The 18492-nt window shown below is 37.0% G+C and overlaps 2 protein-coding genes and 1 long non-coding RNA gene across 3 annotated transcripts in view; 1 reads left to right on the plus strand and 2 right to left on the minus strand.

Moving 5' to 3' along the window:
* Positions 1-18492, minus strand: part of LOC140136145 (uncharacterized) — a 269844-nt gene that overhangs the window by 71250 nt on the left and 180102 nt on the right. The gene's annotated exons all lie outside the window — the stretch shown is intronic.
* The window catches only part of LOC140136132 (nose resistant to fluoxetine protein 6-like), an 86130-nt gene that overhangs the window by 63483 nt on the left and 4155 nt on the right, over positions 1-18492 (minus strand). The window contains exon 3 of the mRNA XM_072157838.1: positions 18078-18162. Within this exon, the coding sequence (XP_072013939.1) occupies positions 18078-18162 (85 nt within the window). The remainder of the gene's footprint in view (positions 1-18077; positions 18163-18492) is intronic.
* Positions 1-18492, plus strand: part of LOC140136422 (uncharacterized) — a 123299-nt gene that overhangs the window by 11127 nt on the left and 93680 nt on the right. The window lies entirely within an intron of this gene.

Consider the following 18492-nt stretch of genomic DNA (forward strand, 5'->3'; position numbering starts at 1 on the left):
AGTGTTCACAGTAATCAGGTTTAAAAATCTGGTATGCCCCTCCTAGGAAATTTGGAACCCCTAAAATATGCCCCTAACATGTATTTCCCTGACTTGTAAAATACCGTTTTATACCATTTTTGAGCAATATTTTGGCGCCAAAGACGACCATTAATGAAAATAAATTTTTGTACACAAAATCTTTAATCCTTCGTCTTCATGAAAAAATATAAAACAACAAATATTTATATGGGGATGTTCCATTTATGTACAGGGGAGGGGGCCCATATTTCACATTTTACAACTTTTGAAAAAAACTGAAATATCCCTCTACTTTGTGACGTCATTGTAAGAGTTCCCCAATCTTTTTCAAATTGTTCATTACAGGAGAGAAGCTCTGTATATAGGTTATTAATATAATGCAATAAAAATCATGGAGACTTCTTTACTTTTCAGAAAACACAAACATGTATTTCCCCAATATATGGCATTGGTATAAAGATGGTGTATATTACACCAACATCAAACGTATGATCTATTCACTGTATCAGTCACTTATCTTGAGTCAATAGTCAGTTATTGCTTTGAAGAGGTGATCACCACATTTAAGAATACAAACCAAGTATATGGGTGCTTCTCTTTTACAGCACATTGGTAAAATTGCCAGTAAATAATGCTCCATGAACTCCCAAACGCGTATTTCCCTGCCTTGTAAAATGTGGTTTTATTCCATTTTTGAACAATATTTTTGCACATAAGACGAGCATTTATGAAAGTAAATTTTTGTACACAAAATCTTTCATCCTTCGTATTCATGGTATTCTTGAAAAAATATAAAACAACAAATATTTATATCGGGATGTTCCATTTATTTACAGGGGAGGGGGCCATATTTCACATTTTACAACTTTTGAAAAAAGAAGCGAAATATCCCTCTACTTTGTGACGGCATTGTAAGAGTTCCCCAATTTGTTTCAAATTGTTCATTACAGGAGAGAAGCTCTGTACATAGGTTATTCATATAATGCAATACAAATTATGGAGACTTCTTTACTTTTCAGAAAACACAAACATATATTTTCCCCATAAACCGGTATGGCATTTATATAATGACACCAACATCAAACATGATCTTTTCACTGTTGATCAGTAACTTTATCTCGAGTCAGTTATTTTGAGTCAGTTATTGCTTTGATGAGTTGAGCACCACATTTAAGAATACAAACCAAGTAGGCCTACATGGTTCCAATATCTGCGATGGGTGCTTCTTTGTTACAGCATATTGGTAAAATCACCAGTAAATAATGCTCCATGAACATATAGGCCTATAATTTATGTTAGCGTTATCACGATTATTATGATGATCACAAGCTCCTATTCTGACTTTTAATCATTTTACATGTATCAGCACTTTGGGTATAGGAACTAGGCCTACAAAGGGCCCATGCAACAAAAGTACAAAATCCTATTAACCTTGGGAGGGGGAGGGGGTAAATCATAATACTAGTAGTGGGCTTTAATTGGTCATGTTTTGTTTTTCTTAGGGCGGGTGTGGGGGTGTGCGTGTGTGTCTTTTATTTGACTTAGGCCTATCTCAACATGTAATGAAAAAAAATGGTCTGGGGTTCACAAAAAGGGTGCATGGGCCTACCGGGCAAAAATCCATTTTGACCAAATTTACCCTTTTTTTACTCTAGACTTTGAACCATGCCCGTAAACCTCATATTATAGAAAAAAGCTAGACAACAGTTTAAAAATTACATAACAATATTGATATTAATGATGAAATAGAAAAATAACATTTTATATTTTGGTTTATTCTATATTTTTGATATACTGTGTAAGCTATTCGGATAATTCAAAGGAAAGGCAGTTTCCATGGCAACAGCCATTTATACTCATTCAGTCATTTTTAAGCGAATTTCCCCCGTAACATTTGGTACATTTTCTTGTAAAAATTTCCAAAAAATTGCCCTTTGGTATAAATGGCTGTTGCCACGGGAACTGGAAACTGCCACAGGCGCAGGCATAATCTGCTGCTCGATAGTGACCTGGATATCATGAGTGCCATGTGGTCATGGTGGTCCCTGCCAAATTTCATCTCCGGTACCAGCGCGCATCAGGTGATCCACTCGGAAGGTTCCATCCAAATTATCATCAAGATAAAACCCACTATGCCATCTTTTATTACCTCCCTTATTCCAGATGACAGCAACAATATTTTTCTGTGGCCTATGACCTCTTGAAATTCATAAGTACTCTTTAGGCATAAAGTGCATGTTTTTTGTAATTTGGGGAATTTTGGCCAAAAATGGACCCATTTTCATATTACGTGCATTACAAAAGTTTGTATTACACTTTATGTTATTGATACATGGATTTTTGTATTTTTAGGCTACATATAATTAGGAGAATTCAAAGAGAAGACACCCGGGAAAAGACAGTTTCCATGGCAACAGCCATGTATACTAATTTTTAATTCCCCAGTGAATTGAGCAAATGTCCCAGTAAATAAAACATGCTATTTTATTAATCATTCAAATGGATATGAATATGAAATTATTTAATACAAGAAAGCTAGACATTCTCCGAATTACTGCGAACGGAGCCAGTTTTGATAATAGTTTTGGTATAGAAATAGTAGCGGCACTTTTCAACAGTTTCAATAAAAAAATCTGATTCTGTAAAGATAGCCATGAAACTAAAGCTAATTTTAAATTCGCGATATAATACACATTTTATGGCAAATTATTGAAAATTTATATATATTTTTTTAATTTAACAGTCCTCAAAGTAAATTGTATAAATATGATGATATGTACTTAAGGTGGTAAATTTGTGACTATTTGTGACTATTTTTGCATTTTTCTCAAAAACTAATAAAACACTGGTAATAAAAGTTTTGTATATTTTAGGGGCAAGGAATCCAGTTACTACACTGGAATTTCAGTGACTCAAGATAAGTAGTTATTGATTTATTGATCAAATATTGGTTTCCCTCATTTTTGAATGTAACTCCACAGCTGTTGTCTGTGCTGAAATAAAATTTTCAGTGCAGTAGTTGTACTCCTTGCCCCTATATTTATACATATCTTACTTGTCACCAATGCGCTATAATCTGTGAGAAAAATGCACAAATAGGCACAAAATTGGCCAGGGGTGTAGTACCACCTTAAAGCCGACGATCAATTGAAAATTTTGACCTTAATCTGATATAGATTTTTTTCCCAAAACACCAAAACAGGTTAGGTCTTTTTGGGAAAAATCCGAGCCCTTAAATGAAAATGTATTCTTTATTTAATACAACTAGAAAGTATGTAAAAATTGAAAAATATTGCCACGCATGGTAGAAAATTTCCACTTAAAAATGTTGATTTTTACATGCTTTGCAATATGATGGAGCATGGAGAGAGAGAGGAGGGGAGAGAGAGGAAGAAGAGAGAGAATGAGAGCACCCATAGGAACCTCTATACAAATCCCAAAATCAATTGAATGTCAGCAGCATGATTGGTATTTCAAAAATTAGGAATAATAGACAGATAAGCATTTTTATTTTTATCATAATAACACCCCTACTTGATGAATGTATCATTCCAATATTACTATTGTCTTTGTTGTTCACTACATGTGAAAATAATTGTAGGCTATATCTACCTTGGAAGAAAGAGATAAGAAAGAGATAATATTCATTTGAGGATGCATATAAGCATGATGCAATTTTTAAATCAAAACAGAGGGGATTTTAGTACTGACACAGGGTATTGACACCCAACAAATAATGGAATAGTCCTTTTCTAAGCATTTCTACAGCAAAATTTAGGCCCCAAACTTATTATGCAACAGTATTGTTGATGTTGTTTACTTCTAATATGCTCACTTTTTATCCAATTTCTTTTCAAACATGGAAAATCACCGAACATGAGTTTATAGCTTAGATAATGTAGCGGTTGCATTTTCTGAAAAAGGGCATGAAATAAGATGTGCTCATTTTAAAACAGAAAAAGTCTCCATAATTTTTATTTGCTTAATTGTTTTGCCTATATTTACTTTATCCAACATATCAATAACTTTTACAAAAATATTGGGGAACTCTCACGATCATCTTGTAAACTTGGCTTCAAAATTGGGATTTTTAACATTAATAAAATTGCTGAAAAGGCCATTACACCCCTCTCTGAAAATGGAACAATCCAAACTTTTTCTAAAGAATTTGTAATTGCTCTGTCGAGACAAAATGTGCATAATTACTGTGAAGTATAAATAAATTGTCTGCAAATTGGTGTTATTACGTGGCTGTAGTTGAAAGTTAGCACATATTTCGAAGTTTTTGTGTCTGAGAAGACAATCATAGGAGTTCATTTTGAGGGGGGTCCAGTATCTCCCAGTGGGGGGTCCTCAAATTTTTTTAATACCTTCATTGTAAATACTCATGGACACATGTTTGATTCACAAAATATGAACAAAATTTGCTGACCCCATCTTCCACCTACCATCTGAGTCTATCGGATAAACTCTCTTAAGTGCCATTTCATAAAAAAAACCTTTGATACTTTCACAATATGCTTGTTTCATGTTTGCAAATATGTTAAAATAAAGAAATATATAAAGGTAAATATATGCTTATGCCAATTTTGCTCCCAATTGCTATTTTTTGGACCTTGTCATTTTATTTCGTTCCAATGACCGGTCAGAATGGGAAACTTTGATAATTCATAATTGAAAAGTTTTTGACCGATTTTGACCATTTAACCACCAAAATACTTCTGTTGATGAGTTCTACCCAGAAAACAATCTTTTGTAGCAATAGGGTCAACATGAAATTTTGATGGTTATCCCTACTACTATTGACTGGGAAGAAAAATTGACCAACTGTGAATATGTTTTACTTTTTGCCAAAATGTAACTAATTTGAATGTGTTGGGTATCAATCTGGACTCAAATAAAAATTATATTCATATATAAACGGTACCCTTGTTGTGTATTATATGGCGTGCTGGATTTTTTCATGGCAGAATAATTGTGCTTTCATGAAGGAAATCTGTAATCATTATCTCTCGAATTTTCTTATTTCAGAACCATGAAGTGTAGACATCAATTTCAACATTTACAGAGGTCAAGGTATGCAACATGTTTGAAGCCATACCAATGTAAGTACTGTAGACGGTTTTACAGTGATTTTACATATTACGTAAATCATGTACTGAGACATAGAATGACATTACAGGTGTATAGCCGCTATCATTCACCTGCTGTGACAAGAATGAAATGTGTAACTCACAAAGAGATTGAATATACTTCATATGAAATCACATCAGCAAATGAAATTAACAATATCAAAATGGACAGTGACAACAGTTTACCACAGGCAGATGAAAAAGATGAGAAGAAAAAGAAGTCATACAGATGTAAATACTGCATGAGGAATTTCTCATATGCATGTCACAAGCGTAGTCATGAAAGGATTCATACTAAACATGAGGTGAACAAGAAAATATGTAAATATTGCAATGTAAGTTTCGCAAATGCAAGTGCCAAGACCAACCATGAAAGGATTCACACCAAAGAGAAATCATACCAATGTAACTATTGCAACAAGAATTTTTCACATTCAGGTGACAAGACTCGACATGAAAGGATTCATACAAAAGAGAAACCATACCAATGTAAATATTGCAACAAGAGTTTCTCACAGGCAACTGACAAGACTCGACATGAAAGGATTCACACCAAAGAGAAACCATACCAATGTAAATATTGCAACAAGAATTTTTCACATTCAGGTGACAAGACTCGACATGAAAGGATTCATACAAAAGAGAAACCATACCAATGTAAATATTGCAACAAGAGTTTCTCACAGGCAACTGACAAGACTCGACATGAAAGGATTCATACAAAAGAGAAACCTTTCCCATGTAAATATTGCAACAAGAAATTTTCACAGGGAAGGAGCAAGAATACACATGAAAGGATTCATACAAAAGGGAAACCATACCAATGTAAATATTGCACCAAGAGTTTCTCATGGTCAAATGAGAAGACTATACATGAAAGGATTCATACAAAAGAGAAACCTTACCAATGTAACTATTGCACCAAAAGTTTCTCACAGGCAAATGATAAGACTCGACATGAAAGGATTCACACCAAAGAGAAACCATACCAATGTAAATATTGCAACAAGAATTTTTCACATTCAGGTGCCAAGACTCGACATGAAAGGATTCATACAAAAGAGCAACCATACCGATGTAAATATTGCAACAAGAGTTTCTCACAGGCAAATGACAAGACTCAACATGAAAGGATCCATACAAAAGAGAAACCATACCAATGTAAATATTGCAACAAGAGTTTCTCACAGGCAGATCACAAGACTATACATGAAAGGATTCATACAAAAGAGAAACCATACCAATGTAAATATTGCAACAAGAATTTTTCACATTCAGGTGCCAAGACTCAACATGAAAGGATTCATACAAAAGAGCAACCATACCGATGTAAATATTGCAACAAGAGTTTCTCACAGGCAAATGACAAGACTCAACATGAAAGGATCCATACAAAAGAGAAACCATACCAATGTAAATATTGCAACAAAAGTTTCTCACAGGCAACTGACAAGACTCGACATGAAAGGATTCATACAAAAGAGAAACCATACCAATGTAAATATTGCAACAAGAGTTTCTCACAGGCAACTGACAAGACTCGACATGAAAGGATTCATACAAAAGAGAAACCTTACCAATGTAAATATTGCACCAAGAGTTTCTCACGGGCAAATGGCAAGACTATACATGAAAGGATTCATACAAAAGAGAAACCATACCAATGTAAATATTGCAACAAGAATTTCTCACAGGCAAGCAGCAAGACTCGACATGAAAGGATTCATACCAAAGAAAAACCTTACCAATAATGTAAATACTGCAACAAGAGTTTCTCACGGGCAAGAACATGATAAATTCTGATTTAATACATGATTGCAGAATATTATGATTTATTTAACTAATTACTATAACTGGCTGAGTTTTTAGCTCTTAAAATTGTGTAGTTTTTGAGACAATGCAATTTAGGTGGATGTAAACTTCTCACAGGCAGGTGGCAAGACTCGACATGAAAGGATTCATACAAAAGAGTAACCATACCAATGACATTTGACATTTTTTCATAATGAAACATTTGGAAAACGTTTTTTTGACCATTTAACCCGCAATTTAATTCATGCACTCCTACAATGTATATCAAATCAGCCAATCAGAAAAGCTGTTAGAAATGTACGAAACATGCATTGATTGTGTATATTGTACCATAGGCGTAGATCCCGGGGGATAAATCCCCAGTGCCGCTGAGAGCCATTACGGGCCCGGGGGCAATGTGAACGCACGGGCCCCTTTGATCAGTGATGACGGTGCAGGACTTCAGGTGGATGTGGGGGTGGGTGTGTGTGTGTGTGTAGGGGGGTAACAGTGGTATAAATTTCTTTGTAACATGGGGGAGGGAGGTTGGTGTAAAATCCTTGAACATATGTTGCAGCGGAGTGAAAGTAACATGTTTAGTTGCATGCCAATAATCAAATATGGAATTGAAGGAGACATATATGCTGCTGAAGTGCGCATAAATTTGCAATTTGAGCGGCATGTTGCTCCCAGATTAAGTTTCTCTTAACAACTTTAACGCTGAAGTGCAAACAATTTGCCAATTTGAAGCTAAAATGATCCAAGTATGAACCATTGAATTGGACAAATGCGCGCGAAGCGTGCGAAATTAGTAATTAGTAAATTTGTAATTCGAATTAGCGACTTTTGCTCCCATATTGGACCTATTGAAACAAACTCAGTGCTCGCGAAGCGCAGAAAAAATTGCCAATTTAAAGGTAAATGATCAAATAATAAAGTGAAGGGCAAATGCGAGCGAAGCGCGCGAAAATTTGCAATTTGTGTTCCCACGATTAAGCTCCACTCCCCTGATTCCTCGAAGATTTCATTATATCGAGGATGATCAATTTGGCAAAAGCAAACAGTAAATTCAAATATTTAATTAGAGTGTGTGCTTTAAAGGCTATCTTTTCTTTGTTTTTTACGGGCCCGCTACTTTTGTTTGCAGTTTATGGGCCGTAAAAGAGCAACGAAAACAGACCTTATAAACCCGTAAAGGCAAAGAAAAGAGACCGTAGTGGGCCCGTAAAAAGCAAAGAAAAGATATACAATAGGCCCGTAAAAGAATGAAAAGAGACCTTAGTGAGTATGTAAAAAAGCTTAATAGCAAAGAAAAGATACCGTAATGGACCCATAAAAAGAAAAAAAAAAAGAGACCTCGGAGGGCCCGTAAAAAGCAAAGAAGAGATACCTTAGGCCTAATGAACAAGAAAAGAGACCTTTGTTGGCCCGTATAGTAAAGCAAAGAAAATATGCCTTAATTGCAAGGTCTCTTTTCTTAACCTTTTACGGGCCCCTGAGGTCCGTTTTCTTTGCTTTTACTGCCCCATAGTAAAGTATCTTTTCTTCATTTTTTCCGGCCCCCCAGGACCCCGGGGTAACGCCCCCGGTTACCCCCCCTTGTCTGCGGCATTGAATCCCCCCCCAATATTTTGCCAGGGGGATGGCCCATACAATCATCCCCCCTCAATGTTGACGCCTGAATATGGGTTTCTGACCAAATAAACCTCATATTTGCCATTTTAGCCCCAAAAGTGCAAATTTTCGTGCACTTCACGCACATTTATTCAGCTTTTACACCATATTACATCATCAGTTTAGCGTCAAAAGAGCAAAAAAATTTGTGCGCTTCACGGCAAGTTCACACGCATTTCTACACGAACTTATTTTGTCGCCAAAAGGTGCTGGATTCACTAAAAAAGAATTTTTTTCCGACCCCATCCCCCTAATGTCAAAAAGAAATCTACGTCAATGCGTACTACGTGCAGTGTTTCACGCGTTCGCGTCGCATAGGATTGATTCATTTTTCGGGCGGGTTGATGCATTTACATTTGGTTCTATTTTCCATCATTTTTAGTGATAATTTGCTATATATAAAAAAAGTAAAAATCAATGTGGTTTTTTTTCTTCTCGTATACGAAATAAGATTAATACTTATTGCTCGAGAAATTAAACAAAATAATGCACTCAAGCACTGATGTTGATCGTCTAATGCACTCCCCTTCGGGCTCGTGCATTATAAGCATCAACATCAGCCCGCGTGCATTGTCTAATTTCTTTCCCAATAATTAATACGTGTTCATTAACCTATAATGTTAAACGTTTTTGACCAAAACCAGTACATGTTCCCGGGTACATGTTTATAAACAAAACATGTTGATAACAGTTTAGCTAACATTTTGTTTTGTCTTTGATAACTTGTTGTTAATTAATTTATAAGCAAGGACCAAATTACATTGTGTGGGGAGAGGGAGGAGCCAAATGGTTGCCCCCATTTGTCAGTATTATACAATGAATATTATGTTTAATATTGATTGAGGGCCTGCTCGGAAAGCAATGCTGGTCACCTAATTGGATCATGCTTATGATAAAACTGGTAGTTTATCCTGAAGGACTACAACCAGGGTTCGGTTTTTACCAGCAAAAACCTGTTTTTGCCTGGTTTAAACCGGCAAAAACTGGCAAAATCTCATAATAGTCACTCAAATATGTGACCATCCAGCACAACTGAGCCCTGAAGTCGCCAATCATCATTTTTGAGATATTCAACCAAAATATTTTGCTTGAAATTAGCTTTAAAATGATGTATATCATGTCTATAGTACTTGACATTTAAGTAGTGAAAAATCAATAAAACAGTCAATAAATCCTTTGTTTCCTACTGTTTATTGTTAAGTTCAATGGAGCATATCTCAATAGTGGCACTGGCGACATCTGGGCTCAGTTGTGGAGGATGGTCACATATTTAAAAGTAACACTTCAAGTACTTGGGTTCCAAGATGGGCTCTAGTGCTGGAGACCTAAAAAGAAGAAAACCCTTACCAAAGTGAACAGCTAATTAAGCCTTCACTAGGCTGCTACTAAGCAGTTGTAAGTTTGAATAGCCAGTAGCTAGCTGCTACATGATTGGAACAGCTATAATTTAGCCTTCACAATTTTGAACAGCTATATTTATACCCTTCACATAATTGACAGCTATAATTTAGCCTTCACATTTTTGAACAGCTAGTTTTAATAGTTATAGCTGTTCTATTTTTGAACTTGGCTTATAGCTGTTTAGCCAGTTATAGCCTTCACTTCCTCAGTGTTTGACATTAAGGTCAAACAGGTGTACGATGGGAATATATTTCTAACTGCCATTTTGAACTGGTGTGGATGCAGATGGAATCTTAATCCTAGGATGTTTCCATCAGCTGGACGGATCCTTAAAGAACTTGAGGAAAATTACCCTCGATTAGAGAAAAGCGAGGGCATGGCAATAAATCTTCTTTCCCTGGTCTTATTTTCACATACCACTGTCAACAGGAGGGCTCCCAGCTCCAACCAAACCATGAGAAATATCCCTTTCCCTTCTTCCCTGGACCTCTGTGCAACTCAGTGGTATACACTCAGTAGGCCTATGTGGTAAAGTTCAACATTGTTATTCAATATGCAGAGGTCAATGTCTTATTTAGATAGTTATTCTCTCTTTTAATATTTTCTTTTTAAGATGGTTCTTTCTCTTAATAATATTTTCTAAACCTTTATTCTTTATGCAGTAGTAACAATTTTACCTTGGTTAATGTTGAATCTTGATGAATTCTTGAACATGCAAGGTTAATAGACTGCCCAGGGCATTTTTGTCTGCCTGACCATAGACACTGATATTTTATCCTATTTTATTTTTACTTATTTTCACTTCATAAATTTTCCTCATGTGATTATATGAACATAATTTAAGCTGTTGTTTTAGTGCAAAGAATTAATTTGAAATACCAACAGAAACATACAACAATGATAACCAGAGTCTAGAACAAAGTAAAACTTGTAGTGAACATAGCTTGGTGCAAACCCCATTATAAAATAGCCTGGAATAGTGGTTGAAAGTAACCCAAGCACTGAATTGCCGGAGGGCATATAGTACTATGGTGACCCAAGTCCAGTTGGTTATGATGACAGGTGGACCACTATGCCCATGGCAATTGCCATGGCAACTAGCTGTCACAGCTGAAAGTAGCTGGAAAAAGCATGCATTGAAAACTTTTAAGGATATGTAGACCTAATACCAGCTTTATTTATAGGCCTTGTTTTCACTTTTTGTGGCGCCCTCTACGGAGGGGCCACATATAGGCATGTACTTTGTGAAAGCTTCTAATTTCACTCTTGCTAGATTTTCTCCATAATTGTTTTGCTAAAATTATGCCCAGCTCAGAAATAAAACCACAATATGCTAGGATTTTATTTTATTATTGTTTTCTGATATGCACAGGATAAAATGATGTGTGTATATTCTTTGTTTAAAATACAAAATTAATGGACTTATAAAAACACCAAATAACCCGTGACCTTTGTATGGTTTAAACCGATAGACGGTGACATTTGACCATTCTAATTATGTATGTTTTGAACATGTTTGCACATGAACTAGTTGTTTACAGTGTGAAGAATCTACAACATGCTCATCTATCAGGGCACAGTTCTTTAACCCCAATACATTTGTGCATTCATTGAATGACCTTTGAAAATGTGAGTACAAAAACTCATACTTTGCAACTTAAGGTCAAATTTTGCACTATGATTGTTTAATTGAGGTTATTGATAATATGCCACTGGAATGAGGTGGTCCATAGCGATTGCACGCGGTGCACCTAATCCTTAAACCAACACCAATTAATTATAGTTGACCAACACAACCACTGACCAATCATGAAATCACTAATTGGTTTATGACTTTATGTGCTTGAATCGACTGCTAACTGATTGTGACCAAAGATATTAGAAGCTCAGTATCTTTGTGGTGACTATCTCTGATAAAAAACATTAATTAACGAAAATCAGTTCTGGTTAGCAGAGAAAGGAATAAATTCGGAACACATGACTGTGTTGAAGGTCAGAAGTGTATTTGCAAAAATAATATTCATTGTAATGCCTAACTGCTGGGAAGGGTTCCTAGCAAGGTTAAGTGAAAGAAACCCCACTGGCTATTTTGTCTGTTTAAAATAGAGTTCTATGACGTAATTTTGTTATTTATTAATTAATTTTTAGCAGAATTAATAACATAAAAATGGGCTGTGCCCGTTTCATGAAGAATAACGATCGATCTTACCCTTGATTTAACAGGCCTGTCAATTTCTTGGTATTGTTTGATATGAAAGGAGGGTATGATTGTATTTCCTAGCCTCTCTTAGCCACATGGTTGGCTACAAAAGACACAGAGTATACCTTAGGATAAACTGGCATGAGTGCGCCGACCCCAAGTTTTCAACATTTTAGGATTGTTTCTGGACGGAGGTCGGGTGAAAAACGAAATTACGTTTACATGACTTTGTCGAAATTCGTCGTGTGACAAGAATGAGTGTATAGATGACTAGGGGGAAGCTTACTTATTTGTGTCTTCTAGTTATCCATCATATACCCTAGGCCCTGCATAACGAAATTCAACAATATTCAATATCCAAAGCAATATCCTCACTACAATAGGCTCCCAAAACAGAACTCCGACCCCACATAATCGCAAATTGACACGAAAGCTTCATTCCATGAAGCATTTCTCTCGTATTTGATCATCTTCTACTCTTCCCTAAAAAATCATTATAATACCAAATCTAATCACCATGGAATTCACCATATCCCGTCCAGCTCACATTGGGCGCCACATTCCTTTTTTAAAGGAATTTTTATTACATTTGGGATGCATGTTATGTGGACAATATCATTAACTTATGTGATCCATGTAGTTATCTTTGTGTGCAACAATATATGCCACATCATGGATATAAGAATAGTTAAGCTTAAATAAGTCAGGACCAGCTAGTTCACAATAGCTGTTATGTAACAGCTAGTGAAGGCTTGCGCTAGCTGTACCTTATTTATATAATTCATCATTTTAAAGGAAGGAAGGTTTTTTTATTTCAAACTCTAATCGTGACCCACAGGTCAAATTGCTAGAATTGTACATTAAACATCACCTATCAGACACAATGCAATTTGCAGGCAGCAGCTTAATCAGCGCCAATATTGCAACATTGAAACAAACAACTATACAAACATCCAATCCAACCCAACCCCCAAGTAGGCAATGAGGATAAAGTGCCTTGCCCAAGGACACAACACGTTGGCACGAGCGGGGCTCGAACTCACAACCTATGTATTATGAGTCAGGCGCCTTAAAAAAATATCCACTCGGCCACACATGCTCCCACAGCTAGTGAAGGCTATTATTGACCAGCTAGTGAAGGCTATTATTGAACAGCTAGTGAAGGCTGTCACTATCTGTACATAATTTACATAATTCATCATTTTGAAGGCTTAGTACATGCTAAGTAACACCCTACTATCTGAAGGCTAAATTACCTGTTCATTGAAGGCTTTCAAATAGCTAATTGAAGGCCTTCATTTATGGTAATTAGGGAAGTACTAGCCTGGGCAGCTTTCTGGGAGAACCCCATCCCTGCACACCGTCATCATCCCTATATCTTCGTGTTAAAAATTGCCGTGATAGTACGATGAATCCTCACGTTTTTCAACAACTACGCATGGTGATTTTATTCGAGATAGGCCGTGCAACTCAGGCTAAGCATACAATTTGAGATTTTGAGCGCCTGCCACACTGTTTCTATTCTATGTTTTACGATTTTCGCATGATCAATATATGGCTGGCCGTAACCGCCACAACGTGGAGCTGCTACGCGTAGCTTACTTTTCGCTTCGCGGAGCTAAATTGACCAATCATGTTAGATCTTTTCATTACGCGGAGCCAGTGGATGCATCCTCGTTCCAGAGAGAAAAACTCTTGCCAAAATTAATGTTTACTATGGGGATTTTAAATGAATCGATTGTAAATAAACCACGACCAGTTGTACAGGATCAATACCATTGTTTGATTAGTGTATAGTCAATGTTACCTTGCATGCATGTGTAATGTGTGTGGCGTGTTTGTTTGTTTGTTTGTCTACTGTGTCAGGCCAGGATCACTGACACCCACGGTACTGATACTCTCATACTATCACGGTGATCATATTGTTGAATGTTGTTGACTTATGTTACATCAGATCTTCTCTGGTTAAATACACACTGCACTTGTGTCTGTTTTACCTGTGCAATGAGCAATGAGCTGGTATTATAGTTTCAGTTGGGTGAACGATTATAAAGCGAACATAAGGTAACAATACTGTGGGCTTTTGTTTACGAAATGAGACAATAGTCTGCTTATTGTTAACCAGCGTTCTTGAAAATGAGAAGCTTAATGACTTAACACGGTTTAGAAATAATTTCTTCATATTTTTGGTACAAAAGTACCAATATTTCCAAACACCTAAATTAGCTAAAAATTTAGGACATGTTACAAAACTATATTTTCTAGAATTTCAGAGAATACTTTAAATATTGGCCGGTTATTTTTTACACAGTAGTGACGTCAACTAGGCAATGGCCTATACTTCTAACATACACTATTTGTAGAGGTCACGCGTCAATGGTGAGCGCACTGAGTATTGAGTAGTATGTATGGCCTACTACTAGTATATAAAGTAAATCCGAACTGGTTTGCAGTTTGCTGAAGGTCGAATTCCGCAGGGACACCGCGCAAGTTATACTAATTAGCTCCCGGCGATACACTGCAGATCGCAGAACTGTGTGCATAGTTTACCACCACTCTGCCTAGCTATATAGTTATGTACAATACTGTATGAGTTTCTTATGAGTGCATATGTCCATCTTAATAATAAGTCAGTTCGTACTTTTCATAAACTACTTTTTGAATCATAACTTTCGTGACCGAGGATATCTTGCAACTACGTGACGCTCGTCTGGCAAATTCTTAATGAATAAATTCGCTTCACGTAATGAGTAAGTCGTACTTAATTAGTCAGTTTTACCTCCGAGTAATGAAAAACTCTAACATGATCATGATTGGTCAATTTGGCTCCACGGAGCAAAAAGTCAGCTACGCGTAGCAGCTCCACGTTGTGGCGGTTGCGGCCTACCATATCAGTATCCCATATGATATTTCTATTGCAAGAAAATTTTATTTGTTGTCAGGTTTTATCTTAAATACACTAACTGGAAATTAAATACACTAATTAGTGAGGACCGGTATTTTGCTGTGGATATGTTTAACTGCAATTTGCGGGTAAAAATTTGAAATCCTGAGTAAAAATTTTGATCATATTCAACTCTTTGAGAAAAAATTTATATAAAAGAATGCATGTAAAATCCAGCTGCAATACAATGTACATTATTGACACACTATCACTCTCTTTATCTACGGCAATAATAGAATATCGATTTCAATCGAATTGAATACGATGCTCAGTTTTGAGTTTGTAGTTGACTACTAAGCGACCTAAGCGATCGATTGCTAGCCAATCAGATAGAACTCCTTTTCTTGCGTTCGGTGAAATACCAGTCGGCCGTCGCTCACCAACGGAGTATTAAATTTATATTTATCGAATAGGAAGTCGACACTGTGCCCTGCCAATCGAAACAAAAATCAAGCTGTTTGAGACAACTTGTGTTACTGTCTTTCTGTACGGTGTGAGTCATGGGTAATTGCCAAGGACATGGAAAACAAGATCAATGCCTTTGCAACATCTTGCTACAGAGTCATGTTAAACATCAAGCGTGTGGATCGGATTCCAAATGAAACCATCTACAATCTGACCAACACCACTCCACTGGTTGCCAGAGTCAAGATTCATCAACTCAAATTTCTCGGCCATACACTGCGTCTTGAAGACGCCGAGCCTGTGAAAGAATATGCCCTCTATATTCCACCACATGGGAAGAGGAAACCGGGACGGCCGCGAACACTGTACTTACATTATGTCCAACACCTCCTGGGAGATTCTGAAGGAATGTTGCAGCCAAACAAAATTGTTTCGCTTACCCAATATCGCAATAGAAAGCTTGTAGTCGTCTGCTCCGCAGCCGACTGATGATGATGAACACAGAAAGCTCATAAACAGTAACAAACAACTTTTTAATTAATCATTCAACATATTTTTTGTCTCATCATGTCCTTAAAATGAAAAAGTTTTGAATTTGATATGCCACATTTTAGCGAGCAATAAAAACACATGCCTTTACTTTCTTATTTGTTACTTATAAGACCTAAAAAAAGTGTTTGATTGGCGTAACCCAACCGACCCTAAAAATAGGCCCAACCCTAAACTTTTTTTATATTTTTGGCAACATTTTTTTTTTAATTTAAAGAAAATGAAATTTTTAAAAAAATGTTCCACGGCCTTTATCATGCAATTTAACGTAAATTTTTTTTTTTTAATTGCCGACCAACCTACCTATTTTTATGCCTCCACCGCGAGGCATACTGTTTTTGCACTGTCCGGCCGGCCGGATGCTGTATCTCGGGCATGGATGGGCGGATTGACTTCAGATTTTCAGGATAGATGGGTCATGGTCAAAAACTCTGGTTAATTTTTTTGGGCTAGGGTTCAAGGTCATATACTGAGGTCAAAGGTCAATCTAAGGTCAAATTCCAAAAACTGTTGGATGGGCATGAAACTTGGTGGGTACAGCCAACATTTAGAGCCAAATTTTAGGAAGGTCATTTTGGGGTCATCCGGGGTCACCAGGTCAAATTACTAAAAATTGTCATATGGGATTAAAACTTGGTGGGTACAGTCAACATTTAGAGCCAAATTTTTGGAAGGTCATTTTGGGGTCATCCAGGGTCACCAAGGGGTCATTTGAGGTCAAATTACTAAAACTTGTTGTATGGGCTTGAAACTTGGAGGGTAGAGTCAACATTTAGAGCCAAATTTTTGGAAGGTCATTTTGAGGTTAACCGGGGTCACCAAGGGGTCATCTGAGATCAAATTACTAAAACTTGTTGTATGGGCTTGAAACTTGGTGGGTAGAGTCAACATTTAGAGCCAAATTTTTGGAAGATCATTTCAGGGTCATCCGGGGTCACCAAGGGGTCATCTGAGATCAAATTAATAAAATTGGTCGTATGGGCTTGAAACTTGGTGGGTACAGTCAACATTTAGAGCCAATTTTTTGGAAGATCATTTCAGGGTCATCCGGAGTCACCAAAGGGTCATCTGAGATCAAATTACTAAAATTGGTCGTATGGGCTTGAAACTTGGTGGGTACAGTCAACATTTAGAGCCAAATTTTTGGAAGGTCATGTCAGGGTCACCAAGGGGTCATCTGAAGGTGGAGGCATCCCTTTCAACACCTTGCGTCGAAAACCGTGACGTTTCTAGTTTTTTATGTTACGCCAACCAAACAATTTTTTTAAGCCTAATTACAAAATATGGCCTTGTTACACTCAGGAAATTATTTTTGTAACCTAATCATTTGTTTTAAGATGAAAAAATTGAATTATAAATAACTTGGTGTTTTGCCAAGTCTTTAAAACCTTGTTTTTTCCACCTGCGGCAAAAACCTGCGAACCCTGACTACAACTTACCTGCTACCCACTCAATGGCACAGGAGAAGATGTATATCTTCTCCTGTGCATAATGTTGGCATACAAACCCCGGGGGGTCACTCCCATTGTGGCCTGTACACCATCCGCGATAATCAACTTTTGAAAAGCACCCTAAACAAGGATTTAACCCTTGGCTAAAACAATACCCTAAACAGGGATTTTATTCCTTGCATCACATTTCATACCCTAAATTTCATTTCCGCGTATTAGCAATTGCAATTTTGCTACCCTTTTTCCCAATATTTCATGTTTTTGACACCCTAAACGCGTTACGCGCGTATCGTGCTTACCCACGAAAAACTACCCTTTTTACGCATTTTCATTATCGCGGATGGTGTACAGGCCACAATGGGAGTGACGCCCCCCCGGATACAAACGCCCCATGACTCGATATGAAAGGATTCATACCAAAGAGAAACCTTAACTACCATTTCCCCCACCACCCCTGGTCCAACATGTTTGATAGAAATGGTATTTTATGCTGAAGGACTACATCTTACCTGCTACCCACTCAATTGCATTGGATACATCTTCTCCTGTGCATTCTGTTGGCATACAAACACCCCATGAAATTGGAAAGATAAGCTGCAAAGGAATGGGTGATGTATTTAGTGTAAGATATTCATGACTTGGACTAGTGTAATAATAATGATAATAAAACGTTAACAGCATTTATCCACGCTTTCTGGATACTCAGATCCCTCAAAGTGCACCACGGGTCGATATGCTGCCCAGGGCCGTTCCTAGGGATTTTGTCGCCCTGGGCAAAGCCTCTCCCTGCCGCCCCACCAAAGCATACCAAAAATGTGTTAAGGGGTGTTGTGCCTTGAAAATTCATAATTTTTGACCTATTTGTATACTGTACTTCCCACGCAGATCTTCACACGATTGTTTTCCTTTTTTTACTGTTTCTTC

Source organism: Amphiura filiformis, chromosome 16 (genome assembly GCF_039555335.1).
Source record: "Amphiura filiformis chromosome 16, Afil_fr2py, whole genome shotgun sequence".
NCBI lineage: Eukaryota > Metazoa > Echinodermata > Ophiuroidea > Amphilepidida > Amphiuridae > Amphiura > Amphiura filiformis.